The sequence below is a fragment of the Ictalurus furcatus genome, chromosome 7 (genome assembly GCF_023375685.1).
Source record: "Ictalurus furcatus strain D&B chromosome 7, Billie_1.0, whole genome shotgun sequence".
Taxonomy (NCBI): Eukaryota; Metazoa; Chordata; class Actinopteri; order Siluriformes; family Ictaluridae; genus Ictalurus; species Ictalurus furcatus.
In genome coordinates this window covers 22,935,463-22,949,158 of record NC_071261.1, presented here as the reverse complement: position 1 = coordinate 22,949,158, position 13,696 = coordinate 22,935,463, and the positions used below count along the sequence as shown (strand labels likewise).

Genomic DNA, 13,696 nt, shown 5'->3' with positions numbered 1-13,696 from the left:
AATTCGATTTGTGTTTAATTCAAGTATGACTTTAATTGGATTAGGGTAGGTAAAAATTGCTGTTTACCTGGTAGTTTCTTAATCAGAGTATCGTCTTAACCGGGTTAATATTGGATTATTGTTGTCCATGTAAATGTACTGATTGTGTCTATGAAGTTCCTTTAGTTACTCCTGGCTCGAGACAAACAACAACTCTCAAACTATTTAGAAAATAATGCTTATTAAATGAGACAAATTTTAATTACTCAAGTCTTCACACATTTAATGTTAAATAGCCAAACATTTGTGTTTTTAAGTCATTTTGTACTTAACTTCAAATACTAATCACAATTTAATCTGTAAACTATTATTGTTCGTTTCCCCTCTATTCCATGACTAAGCTGACTGGAGCACTAAACAGGAATAATAAAATGACCCTTTAAGAGAAATATAAACTCGTTTAACCGGTGTAGATCAAATGTACATACTTTCAAAATGACTGTACCTGCAATATGTTGACTCAAACAATTAAATTAAGTTTCATGGACCAAAACTATCACTACTGGATGCAATTTGACTTCAATTAATCTGGAAAGACTATGGCATATACAAGAGCCGTGTACAAGTCAGACTGGAAATTGCACAAATGCTTAATTTGAATGGCTTTTCCAGCCAGCTTTCAACATGTTCCTTGTCACCAGCACTAAAAGAAATGTGAATAATGCAATCTTGTGCCATTATTGTTGTAAATATTTTTTTTTATTTGAAACCAGGGTTTGGGGGAGCCAGTCCTAAGTGGACTTAACTGCTGCTCTGCTTGGCAGCCAGTCTCTTGTCTCTCTCCTCGGCAATGGTCAGACGGATACCCTTTCCACGAGGAATGGACACCCATGCCTTGTTACCCTGGTTAAGTGAACAACCACACAAAAGACATCATGTTTAAATCAGCATCAAGAGTTCATTGTTCACAGGGCTGTAGATACTAATAAGGTACTAGTTTGACATCACAACTGAACCTGGTTCTTTCATTTAATATTTATATATACACACATATGAGCCTTTTTCATGCAGGTCCTTAAAGTTGCTGAGTAGGATTACCCGTGATTGATTCTACTTTGAGAGTTGTTTACATTTTGATACCGCAAATATCAGCTCTTTTGCAAGTTTTAAAGTCTGATTAAAATCCATGCAGTGAAGGACATTAGACCAATGGGAAATCCACCAGCCAACAATAAGAATTTACAAGAAAGGATTCATGTTTCACTCTCCATCTGAAGTCCTTACTGAGCCAATTTTGTACAAGAGCAAATGTAAGCAATAAAATAAATCTCGAGTGTGACTACAGAGCATTAAGTAGCTAGGAGCAGAAGACGTGTCCGTTTCTTACTCACCTTGCCAATGACAAAGATGTTGGAGAGCCTGGTGGCGAAGCTGTTGCCCGTGCTATCCTTGACGTGCACCACATCAAAGGAGCCAGGGTGCCTCTCTCGGTTAGTGATGACACCAATACGACCCAAGTTAGCACCGCCTGTCACCATGCACAGGTTACCTACACACAGGAAGAGAGTTAGTACATGTGTCACTCAAGTAGAACATCAATGCATATTAAAGCTCTGTGGCTTTTACAGGCAAAGTTCACATCGAATAATTCTAACAGTGATTACAGTGCAACTGGTTGCTGCCACTTTGCACAAGTTTCCATTGGCTACCTGTATCGCTACTGTTCGGCTGCAGCACCCTGGGGGTTGGGGTTTAGGGAGAAACAAAATAGCTGTACTGACCGGTGTCAAACTTGATGAATTCTGTGATTTTGCCAGTCTCCAGGTCAATGCGGACCGTGTCGTTGGCCTTGATCATGGGATCAGGGTAGCGGATGGTGCGAGCATCGTGGGTCACCAGGTGAGGGATTCCCTTAGTGCCAATGAGGATTTTCTTCACCTTGCACAGCTTGTACTACACACACAGCGGGGAAGAAGGATTTTAATGCAAAATCAGAAACAAAAAGGTGGAAATGGTGGATCAGCTGTTAAGAGCAGTCAAGCTGCTTGTTGCCACTGTGGTGTCTTTTAGCAGGACCTTTAACTCTTAACTACTTAGTTGTATCCTGTCTCAACTGTAAGTCAAATTAGCAAAACGTTTATAAAAAAAAAAAAAACAACCAAAAAAAACAAGAAAGGAACTTGTAGGACCTCACGAAAAAAGTCAGCATGAGTTTACTTCCAAACCAGTTGTCAGAACTCAAGGCTGACATTAGAAGTGCAATTGGCTGTGTGATTAAGTTGAATAGCTCAACTGACAGGCAAATTCAATAAACACATTAGGCCTGAACACCCGACATGTTAAAGCTTTAACCCAGTTATATCCACACTTATAGCACTTAGTCTAAATGCTGTAAATGAAAACCAGGTTTGGGTTTACAGACACCCACAGTTGGCTAATGTTACACTAAACTAACTCAGAGCAGGGCTAATTGACAACACAACTGTCATCAGCATGGCTTAGTGTCAGTCAGGACTCGATTTCATGACCTTTCAATAAAGTAACCTCTTAAATAAGTCCCCGAAAGAGACCTTTTACCTCAATTATAAACAGCATCTTCCCCAATTTTGTTTCCCCCTCCAACATGAGAAACAGAGACTGCTCACCTTGGCCTCCTCGTTGGTGATGCGGTGGACGGTGAAACGGCCCTTCACATCATAAATCAAGCGGAAGTTCTCTCCAGTCTTCTCAATGCTGATCACATCTGCAACCCAGAATACAATACTGTAACAGTGTCTCAGCTGTTCATACAACCTGCTCAAAGTCCCCCACAATCAGCCCAGGCCTTATAGAGCAACGAGCTGGTTGCTGTTTCACAAAGCTTGGCATCGTGCTACATCACCAGGTTTTGACAATGAATCAGATCAGATTTAATATCCTCTTGGCAAATTTATCTGAACTCCCACTAGGTGAATGACGATGGCTCCATTAAAACACTCCAACATGTGCCAGCCTTGGAGGAAGGACAGCTAACAGCTCATCCATCTGTTAAACTGTGCTCTCAAACTCAAGCATTACACACAAACCATTGATTTCAACATGGCACCAACACATTGCTAAAATGTGTAAACGACTGCGAATGGATTATAAGTAAGAGTAAAACAGTAATCCTGGATCTGCAGTATCATAAAGCTACTCCACACCTCACTAATCATTAAACACCAACAGAGACTGGACAAATTTCAGACACCACTGCTGCACATATCATTTTTAATCACGGACGGATGCAAAAGTACTGCTATTTTAAATGAAACACCACACCCTCAACTACACGTTTACCTAATCAACTGCAAAATTAACTGATAAATATATTTAAACATCTATATGTAATACTTGAACTCTATTTGTTTCTTTTTCGCACTGCATTTTTGCTATGTTTATCATCGTTTGAATTGGATTTTTTTTTATGTTAATTCCCCCGCACACACCACTGGTTTGGGATTTCGCCAACAGAATTTCATCAAGTCAAACACAATGACAAAACTCTGAATCCAATAAGAAAGAACTAATGTTTCTGGGAGGATCTGAAGAATAAGAACAAAACCTCGTTTCCCGAAAGGACATTACATTATCTTTACCAACACCTCAATTCAGTAGGACATGCGTTGCCTGGGATAACTTCATCGGTCATTTTAAAGAAGACAAAACAGGACTTAAAAGTTTCCAAAGGAGTGCATGCATAGTCCTTTACTTCAGACAAGACTAAATTCTCAGACTCTTCAGTAATAATTACGATACCTCACCTCCACATGTAAAACTAGTCCAATCTGAATAAGTCTAATGACTTCTAGAGCAAATCTGAGATCTGACCTGTACATAACCACATAGAAGTTCAACTCTTCACAACTTCTACGATCTTACGAGACCGTAAGGTTCTTAAGGATACCATGGTTGGGCAATGAATTTAAATGAGTGCCTATCGCAATCCAAAGGGTGCTACTTGGATAATAAGTGAGGGATAGTCCACAGCAAGGTGTGCAATACATGATTTTAATGCATGACCTGGAGGCAGAGAACCACTTGCTGTGAAGCGGAGTGCATTAAAATCATGTAACGGAGTATCCTGCTTTTACCGCGGCCACCTGCCAGCATGGACTATGCTCACATGGACAGCAATAATCTAATTACTGACCTGATTCTAAATAAGACAATAATGTGATTACAATGTTTACATGAGTTGCTTTTAGAATATTCCTATCATGTTCAGGTTTTACATGTTAAAAAACATAGATCGATTAACGACACGTCATCATGTCCCCATGCCACCCAACGTTCCCTCCAGAATTTCACGCATCAACATACATTTCATCTTCGTTATGGTACCGTATGCAGTTTTGGGCGTTTCATTTTTAATTTTACAAAAGCTTCAAGTGCAGTTAATTATTTGTCATGCTATACGTGCTAACAGACATCTACTTGAAGCCATGGGCTGCGTCCGAAACCGAAACATACATGTAGATCTCCTACTATATAGTAGGCAAGTACACGCTTTTGGACGCAGCCATGCTCTCGTTTGCGGTTAAACGGTTCAGCACTGCCGTATGCGTACGTGTCCTGTCATAAACTGTGGTGAACTCCCACACAACATTAACAGTGTGATTAAGGTGTGTACATGTCTGTAACGCAATTCGATAATGCGACTAAAACAGGAATACTCCACGTGTCTTAATTCAATTTGTTTACTTCGAGTATGATTTTAGTCGGATTAAGGTAATCAATAATCGCTGTTTACATGCTAGTTTCTTAATCAGAGTATTGTCTTAATCGGGTTAATATCTGAATATTGTTGTCAATGAACGTACTGATTGACGAGTTAAAGCAGTCTTTGACGCTTGCAGTGAAAAATTTGACTGAAAGGATAAAAACAGTTCATTTTCATTGGTTATTTTATATACGGGGAAATCATACACAGAGATAAAGTAAAGTAGTGCAGCAAGACCGTTTACTTGAATTAATTATATTATATAGTTATTAAAGACAGATTGTGTGTGAGAGTGAATTACCGTTGTCTGTGCCCCGTCTCTGCTAATAAAGGTGAGAGTTTAACTACTGTATGTTACTACGGTTACAGCTGTTTATATACAGTGTGTTAATTTAGAACAGCGATTAAACTAACTGGAACTACAAACACCTTCCAGCCAATAAAACAAGTATTCAGACAGACCATGGAACACCACCAGAGATCAGGTACTTAAACTCTACACTTTTATTACCACCACCGCACCGACTCACCCATAAATCCAGCAGGGTAGGTGATGTCGGTGCGGACCTTGCCATCAACCTTGATGAACCTCTGCATGCAGATCTTCTTGACCTCGTCTCCGGTCAGCGCGTACTTGAGCCGGTTCCTCAGGAAGATGATGAGGGGCAGGCACTCCCTCAGCTTGTGGGGACCGGTGGAGGGCCGAGGAGCCTGGGAGTGACAAAACACAGCACCACATCACAGCCAGCTCATATTCCCTGCCCCGTTCAACCATACACACATCAATATGGTCCTGTAGAGCCGTGTGTGTGAGATGGGGAGACGAGAAAACTCACAAACACTCCAGTAAGTTTGTCGAGCATCCAGTGCTTGGGCGCTGCGACGCGCTTCAGGTGCTTCTTCGGTCCACGGGCCTTAAACACAAAAAACAAACATTTAATTTGCGTTTAATTTTCCAAAAGAATCTTACACAGAGAAAACCCCGGCTAACATGCTTAGCTCTCTTAGCACTACAAAGCTAATCTATTAGCTTCACACACACTAGCCGAGGCCTTCAGTGACAGACCAGAGCAACGCTCAGTACAATTACACTACATTCAATAATGGCTCGGGGTTTCTCTTCTTTACAGCAAGAACACAACTATTAAAACTCTCAAAAGTAACAAAATAAAACAAACAAATAACCGAGTTAAGGGTCTAAAACCCGTCTTAACGCGCCATGTAACGCCACGGCGGCGGCAGCAGCAAAGAGAGCGACTGTACACTGAACCCGAGCACTTTCCCCAAACATCTTTAATAGACCAATCTAACTAAACCACAATAATATAAGGATTTCTAAACACACGGCGAGTGAGAGTGGGATATTTTAGTGCTTTGATTGATTAATAAGGTGTAAAAAGTCTGATGATTGCGGATGAACTCTGAAGAGAATCGCTAAAAGAAATCTGCTCACCATGTTGGAGTCTGCGGAAAAGGGCCACCTACTTCCGGGGAAAGAAAGATATGTTGCGCTACGGCTAGTAAAGAGGGACAGATAGAGCGCAATGTGAGGACTGTACGCGCTTCTGCCCTCTAGTGGCTGGACTCAGAATCACACGCAAACTCAACCCACTTTTAATGAAGGATACAGTACTGTTTAAAAACGAAACAAACCGACAACGGAAATAAAAACACTCGTGGCTTCAACCTAAATTCGAAAAAAATATATATATATACATATATATACATGTGAAAAAAATAGTAATAACAACTGCCTCCTCTTGAATGAATCACAGGTGAAGTGTGTAGGAAATATTGTGATATTTTGCATAACTTACTTGACTCAAAAAAGACCAAAAAAAAAAAACAACTTTGTCTGATGTCAGTTGTCAGTGAGAGTGTAAAAAAATGAGGAAGAGTGTTGAATTCTAATATGGGATTTTAAAAATATGTATATTTATGGCATCTTGCCTCAGATATGTCAAGCAAGTGGTTTAACGTGTAATAGGTTTTATTTTTAGTCAGATATCTCTTCTTCATGAATGACAATCTCATTCAGGAAATACCAGGCAGTGGGACAGAACAGCTTTGTGTTTATGATAGAAGATAAAGTGGGTCAGTGACTTATCTGTTAACGATGGCCTGCACGTTTGACTACTTTCCTCATAGCTAATATGAGTTTTGTGTTTGTCTTCAGTGCTTCATGTGAAAGCTGACAATGCCACAATGCCACACACTTATATTCAGTATGTTATATACTGGGAGGTTATGTACTGTCATTTATGTAGCCTATACAGGTGAGGTCATAAGTTTATATACACATTGTAGAATTTGTAAAATGTTAATAATTTTAAAATATTTTTTTTTACTACTGCCCTGCCCTGTATAAGCTATTTCACATAATAGATGTTTACATAAAGTCCACAAGAAACAGTAATAACTGAAATTACGATTTGTGATAGTTGTTCATGAGTCCCTTGTTTGTCCTGAGCAGTTAAAGTGCCCACTGTTCTTCAGAAAAATCCTCCAGATCCTGCATATTATTTGCTTTTCCAGCATCTTCTACATATTTGAGCACTTTCCAACAGCGGCTGTATGATGTTGAGATCCATCTTTTCACACTGAGGACAACTAAGGGACGCATACACAACTATTACAGAAGGTGCAAACATTCACTGATGCACACAAAAAACAACATGATACAGAGGCAGGGAGGTGTAAACTTTTGAACAGGATGATTAGTGTAATTTATTTTGTTTAAAGATTTTTTTTTTTCATTTAGTACTGCCCGTCAGAAGCCACATATTTACACGTTTCCCAGAAGACAAAATAATAATGTGAAATCTGTTATGTGACATAACTTATTCAGGAAGTACTAAATAAATTACATATATATAGAGAGAGAGAGAGAGAGAGAGAGAGAGAGGAGATATTGTAGATTCTGCAAGGCGTATGTAAACTTAAAACCTCAACAGTATGTATGTATTTATATATAATATATTTTCAGTGGGTGAACTGCTAAATGTTTTCTTCTTCTTGCTTTTATTTATTTATTTATTTTAAACACAGCCTAGCGTGTGAGTGGGTGGCTAGTTTCCCTACAGTACACGACTAGATACAAAGCTAAAAATGTGCCATTTTCACTTTGCACTGAGATTGGACGTAGAAGATTCATTAATGTCCACTAGATGGCGCTATACAGTTTAACTTGAAATTTGTGAACGATTTAACTCGGGGTGGAACCGAGTAAAAATTTCCTGCATGATCATTAGTGCCTTAGTTCGTGGCAGGTATGATGCAGGATAGCTTTTTCAATGAGCTTGATAAATAAAACACTTTTAAAGCAGCATAAGTGGTCATTTGTGTTATTTTTATTTTAAGTATTGTTTCAAATTCAGACCAAGCTTTCAGCACTTTATCAAAAACAATTCAGAAACTCTAATTGGACTTCTTGACAATTCAGACATCATCTTTAGCTATAACAGTAAAGATTTCATATTTTATCATGGTATACCATAAAACTGGTACATCATTAAACCCATAATCTCACCAGAGGGGGATTCACCAATAGTGGTTCTCCAATTAGGCCGTGAGGAGTTTCATCAGTAGTGTGTGTTGTTTATTTTGCCGTTTTGTGCTGGGCCTCATTTTGGGTTCCATCCCATTATTATTTTTAGAAACAATAGAAATTACAGCAGGTGGAGTAAAAGGTTTGAATTCTGTACTTTTTATTTACGTATATTTTGCAAAACAAAAATAGCAGAGTACACTCACTTAAATATAACAGTAATCACATCTTTTGTAGAAAAATACACAAGACGGAAGGAAAGTGCTAAACAAAAACAAACAAACAAAAAAGCACAATCACCACTTATGATTCATTCAGGACTATTAAACCAAAATAAAGAGGAGATTACTCCATTATTTTATCAACACAGGTCTGCATTAGTCAATGCTAAAGACAGCCACAACAATAGAGTCTTTTAGATCGTTCTAGAAAGGTTTCTATTCTTATACAAGACAAAAACAGACACTTGATTAAACATGTACAAATATAGTGCTTTTGTAATAGGGTTCATATTCGAAAGTATTTAGTTTGCTTGAAATAATCCATCAAATTTCTGCTGCTGTTCACAATCTTTCTAGACTTAAAGTGGGGCTACCAGTGGACGAAATGGACACGTCCATCATTAATATATTTAACCATGGAAAACTGTCTGATGGATCAAATTACCCCAGTGGAAAGCAGTCTTGCGATGACATGCATTTTGGAAAAGACTAGCCTATGCTGGTTTCAGGATCACCTTCCATTACAGAACAGAAACACCACCCGGCTGCTCGTGTGGACAGAACCCACAGATGGCAGGTAGCAATAGATGAAGTCGATCCACTAGAGACTGCATGAATATCTTGTCTTTCAAAAGAAATGTATTGTGGAGTCACACAACTTTTATTGTAGCTTGGATTTCAGGTGGTGAAAATGACCACTGAAGTCAAAAAAGGAAAGAAAAAAAAAAAAAAAAAAGAAAAAAAAAAAGTCACATATCCATCCAACAATGTTACAAAAAATTGGCCAGTTCTGTAGTAGACATGAAGAAAATAAAAAAAACCCATGTCTGGTAGTGCTCGTGCAGGAGGTCTACTCCATATGTGAAGCTTATGACTTAACTCCATGTCTGGTGACTTGTGAGAAATTCTTGCACCACTTTGAAACCAGAGCTTGGAAAGGATTATAACAAGCAAGACCTCAGTGTGAATAGAGAGAGTTACCGACTTTTAGTTTCAAGAGAGCCTCTCTGCTAGAGTTGTCCAAGTAGTCTTTTGATTGTGAGAGTACATAGTCACCTATACTTCTGCAGCTTGAACTAGAAGAGTCTTTACACATGAAAAAGTGTCTTAAAAAAAAAAATTCTCACATGTTTCATGAGCCATCCAACAGTGTCTCAGGTGCAAAAAAAAAAAAAAGGAGGCAGCCAAAAAGTGATCGGGGATTTTCTTTTAGGAGGTCAGCACCCAGCAGGTACATCTGATATGAAGTCAAATTCATTCTGGCCCAGCCAAAGCTCAGGAAGTTCATTAGCCCTGTCCAAACCGAGCTCCACTACCAGAGACATCAGGACGTCCTCGTCCACCGGATCAGAATCTATGATTCCAGACCCTGGAGCATTCCCGGGGCCAGAGATTTGTGCTGGACTCATTGAAGCACTGCTGAAGCCCCTGTTGGGTCCAGAAGAGACCGTAGAAGAGGCGGTCAGGGTCTGATAGTGACTGTTGAGTTTCTGCAGCTGCATGGAGGCTATGAGGTGCTGGCTGGACTGCAGACAGAAGGGCTGGGACTTGGTGAGGCCTGGGGAGGGACAGTGGAGATTGGGAGGGGGGTACTGCGGGCCTGTTTTGCCAGAGTTTGTGTAGTGCAGGAGGGTCAGAGAGTCACGGTCCTTCATGCTTGAGCTGGAGAGCAGCAGTAAGCTCATTACCTGGTGACACCTGTGACACACAAAAAAGAAGTTGTGCAAATAGTGAACCAGGCAGTGTAACTTTTCTCAACACAGATTAACCCTAAACCAGAACTTTCAACATAGAATACTGGTTAACGCTGATATTTAGTCCATCACTAGACCAAGGTGACCAGAAATATGTCTCTTTTTTTAAATCCCAAAATGCGTTTGCTAACCAACAAGAACACCTAGCTGGTCAGTCGAGTCATTTTATTATAAATCATGCTTCATCAACTAATTTACAAATCACTCGGTCAACTCTGGTAATTACTAAGCTGCACCTGTACATCCTTAATGGCCAGCAAATTATAAGTCCCAATCAGAGAGATACAAAAAGGAGTATTAGGTAGAAATAACATTATTAGCACACCAATTAGATTTTTTTTATATACATTGTAGCACACTTTCTAGTACAGCTGTCATTTTTGAACAGGCTACCTATTAACATGTACAACCTGTACCATGTAGTGTGTTCATAGTCATGAGGCAGTCATGAAGCTGTTCAGGTAAACCCTTAAGAATCAGTCCCCTAACAATTCGATAGTATTATAGAACAGAATATGCTGGTGGACCATTTATGAGCCTGTGAATGTGGTAGTGAAGTCATGTGACCCTGTATCACTCAGTGTGAGAGTCATGAGGCTGACTTTGAGGCACTTAATCATTTAATCATTCACACTGCCCCATTTCCCTGCATTCCTCTTTAGGCTCATGTTTAGTGGAAAGGCATAATTGCAAAAGGCTGGCATGCAGCTGTAACAGGCCTCTAGCAAGGAGTGAAACACACAAGCACATCTCATCAGCCCTCCCTGATGCCGACAGCTGTGGGGCATTCAGCTTAGGATCTTCATGATAGAACATTGTGTGCATTATTCATTGCCTGGAAGCAATTACATATACGTTTAAGCCTACAACTTCATTAGCATTGCCCAAATAGACGTGTTGGTCCAGAGGGAAAATTTTTTTGGTCACTTGTCTGTCAAAGTCCTAAAATATTGCCTTCATTATAAAGCATAACATATAACCTTACTGTCAATTTCATGTATGTTAACATAATATTATTTTACTTCAGCACAGGTGTAGATTAATTGTGATGAGGGCTGACAAAACAATGCGCAATTAACTCCTAATTGCATTTCTTGTAGTCTTTTCCCGAAGGAAACAATTCATAGTGTCACAAGCAAGACATTGTTTTAAGAACTACTCTACTACAAGCCAAGTCTCAGAGTCAGTCTCTCTCTCTCTCTGTATCAATAGCCAATGAGATGGTTGGGATTAGCCAGTCATTAGTGGTGTCTATTACAAAACTAATTATGTTACAAGTTAGTTGAAGTTTGTTTCATTCACCCAACTGAGATGGATACTATTTTTGACCAATGGATTATGCAGTGAAAATTGAGAAGACCTACTAAGGAGGAGCAGTCTAAAAATTACACATGTAGTAAAATGAAACGTCATGACTTTTCTAACATATTCTTTCATCACCAGAAAACTTTTGCAAAAGACACTCTTGCATTTTCCAGCATCTTAACCTCTCTGCTTAGAGGAAACATCCTGATAAGATAAAGCTGAAAATTCCAACTGGCAAATATCTACAAACATAGAAAAGGTGTTAGATAAAAAAGTCAGCGCTTCCTCACAGTTTATTTCTATTTGTGAGAATTTACCTTTGAGAAAGTCAGCAGTGTCTCGTTTGCGCTTGTGGGTTCAATATCACGCCGGGTTCAAGGCTGGCTGCTGGTCATTAAATGATTAAATATCTGCTGGATAAAGAAATAAATGATGGTGGGAAATGCGTTGACAAGTTCATGTGAAAGATGCAAAGCGCGGTATGTAATCTCCTGAAGACTTGTCTCTCTTCCCTCAGCACGATCAGTGAGTCCTGCTCCTCAATCAAACGCACTAAGCCTAAATACACACACACACAGGGAGCGCATTCAGTTTAGTCGGCTCATTAATGCGGAGCGGATTCTTGGGACTGGACTGAAACCCCATGAACAGTTTAATTAGATTTAAACGGTTGAGCATATTGTTACTGAGTGCAGCCTATTTGGTTGATATTTGCTATAATTCTATCATTTAAATGATCAGTAAAACAGACTACATTTTCCATCCATCCATTTTCTGTCCCACTTATACTACACAGGAGCCTATCCCAGGGGACTCGGGCACAAGGCGAGGGACACCCTGGCTGGGGTGCCAACCCCTTCACAGTGTGTGATAGATGTAAATGCCTGCATGTCTTTGGATTGGAGGAGGAAACTGGAGTACCCGGAGGAAATCCTTGAAGCACAGGAAGTACATGGAGGCTCCACGTAGAGAGGGCCGAGGCAGGATTTGAACCCCAACCCTGGAGGTACAAGGCAAACATGCTAAATACTAAGCCTCCAGGCTACATGTGTGTACATGTAGCCTATTGAATTAAAGCGTATTCTATAGGCTAGTGGTTAGAAGCTAAATAGGCTACTCTGATTTCCATACTATATATTGTATCCAGGGCTCACGGTGCCTTAGTGGTTAGCACGTTCGCCTCACACCACCAGGGTCAGGGGTTCGATTCCCGTGGCACTGTGTGTGCAGAATTTGCATGTTCTCCCCATGCTGTGGGGGTTTTCTCCGGGTACTCCAGTTTCCTCCCCCAGTCCAAAGACATGCATTGTAGGCTGATTGGCATGTCCAATGTGTCCGTAGTGTATGAATGGGTGTGTGAATGTGTAAGTGATTGTGCCCTGTGATGCTCCCTGGGATAAGCTCCAGGTTTCCCCGTGACCCTGAAAAAGATAAGCGGTATAGAAGATGGATGGATGGATGGATGGATATTATATCCACCAGGGATATATCCAGTATCAATATATCCACTAGGGAATCATTGATGTAATCTTGTAGCTTTAAAACGTTGTTTGTTTGTTTTTTTGTTTTTTTTAATATTGCAGCCTTCTGGAATATAAATGCATATTGCAAAGGGCAACATTGCTATTACAATGTATGTGCGGCCTGTATGTGGTCCTAATTCTGATAGATGTTTGTGTATGTGTGCTTTAGGTTTATTTTTAATGATTGTTTTCATAGGAAAGATCGACTTTACAATATTAAATAGTATGACGTTGAAATAGTAATCCATGCCAATACAGATGTAAAACACTACTACATCTGACTTCAGGTTCAAAGTCCAATCCAGTGCTCTCTCCGTGTTTTCTCCTCGGCCGCTGTGAAAGCGAGCTAAGTGGACAGATGCTGGCTATTCACACACACACACACACACTCTCACTCCAGCAACGGCTCCAATAATAACCCAGTCAATAACTATAAATTCTCGAGCGACAAAACAAAAAAAATCTTCCGAACAATTCACACTGATTATACACTCATGCACTGTTTTGATGCACAAAACACTTTATAACGGTGGATTGTTTTCCCTCTCTCATTTGTATGCCTTGTTTATATCACTGTAACAAATACCCTACTCCACTAGAGCACTGGACTAGATAATGGGGTTGCA

At 39.8% G+C, this 13,696-nt stretch overlaps 2 protein-coding genes across 2 annotated transcripts; both read right to left on the bottom strand.

Moving 5' to 3' along the window:
- Positions 1-716: 716 nt before the first annotated feature.
- On the bottom strand, positions 717-6,288 carry rps4x (ribosomal protein S4 X-linked). Its single transcript, XM_053629307.1, has 7 exons — positions 6,174-6,288; positions 5,557-5,634; positions 5,251-5,431; positions 2,625-2,722; positions 1,761-1,932; positions 1,371-1,528; positions 717-882 (listed from the first exon to the last, which is right to left on the bottom strand). Exons 1-7 carry the CDS (start codon positions 6,174-6,176, stop codon positions 781-783), a joined length of 792 nt encoding a protein of 263 aa, XP_053485282.1. The 5' UTR covers positions 6,177-6,288; the 3' UTR covers positions 717-780.
- Positions 6,289-8,250: 1,962 nt separating this feature from the next.
- cited1 (Cbp/p300-interacting transactivator, with Glu/Asp-rich carboxy-terminal domain, 1) lies at positions 8,251-12,302 on the bottom strand. The gene is made up of 2 exons (XM_053629305.1): positions 11,865-12,302; positions 8,251-10,186 (listed from the first exon to the last, which is right to left on the bottom strand). The coding sequence occupies exon 2, from the start codon at positions 10,171-10,173 to the stop codon at positions 9,706-9,708; it is 468 nt and encodes a 155-aa protein (XP_053485280.1). The 5' UTR covers positions 10,174-10,186; positions 11,865-12,302; the 3' UTR covers positions 8,251-9,705.
- Positions 12,303-13,696: the final 1,394 nt, after the last annotated feature.

What these genes read in the sequence shown, in the direction of transcription:
- rps4x (XM_053629307.1), bottom strand. An exon ending in CTACCCTGCTGGATTTATGG is followed by an intron (nt 2,723 to 5,250) that starts GTGAGTCGGTGC and finishes TCTGGGTTGCAG; the next exon opens with ATGTGATCAGCATTGAGAAG. An exon ending in ATTCATCAAGTTTGACACCG is followed by an intron (nt 1,529 to 1,760) that starts GTCAGTACAGCT and finishes TCCTGTGTGTAG; the next exon opens with GTAACCTGTGCATGGTGACA.
- cited1 (XM_053629305.1), bottom strand. Translation starts at nt 10,173, where the DNA reads ATGAGCTTACTGCTGCTCTCCAGCTCAAGCATGAAGGACCGTGACTCT.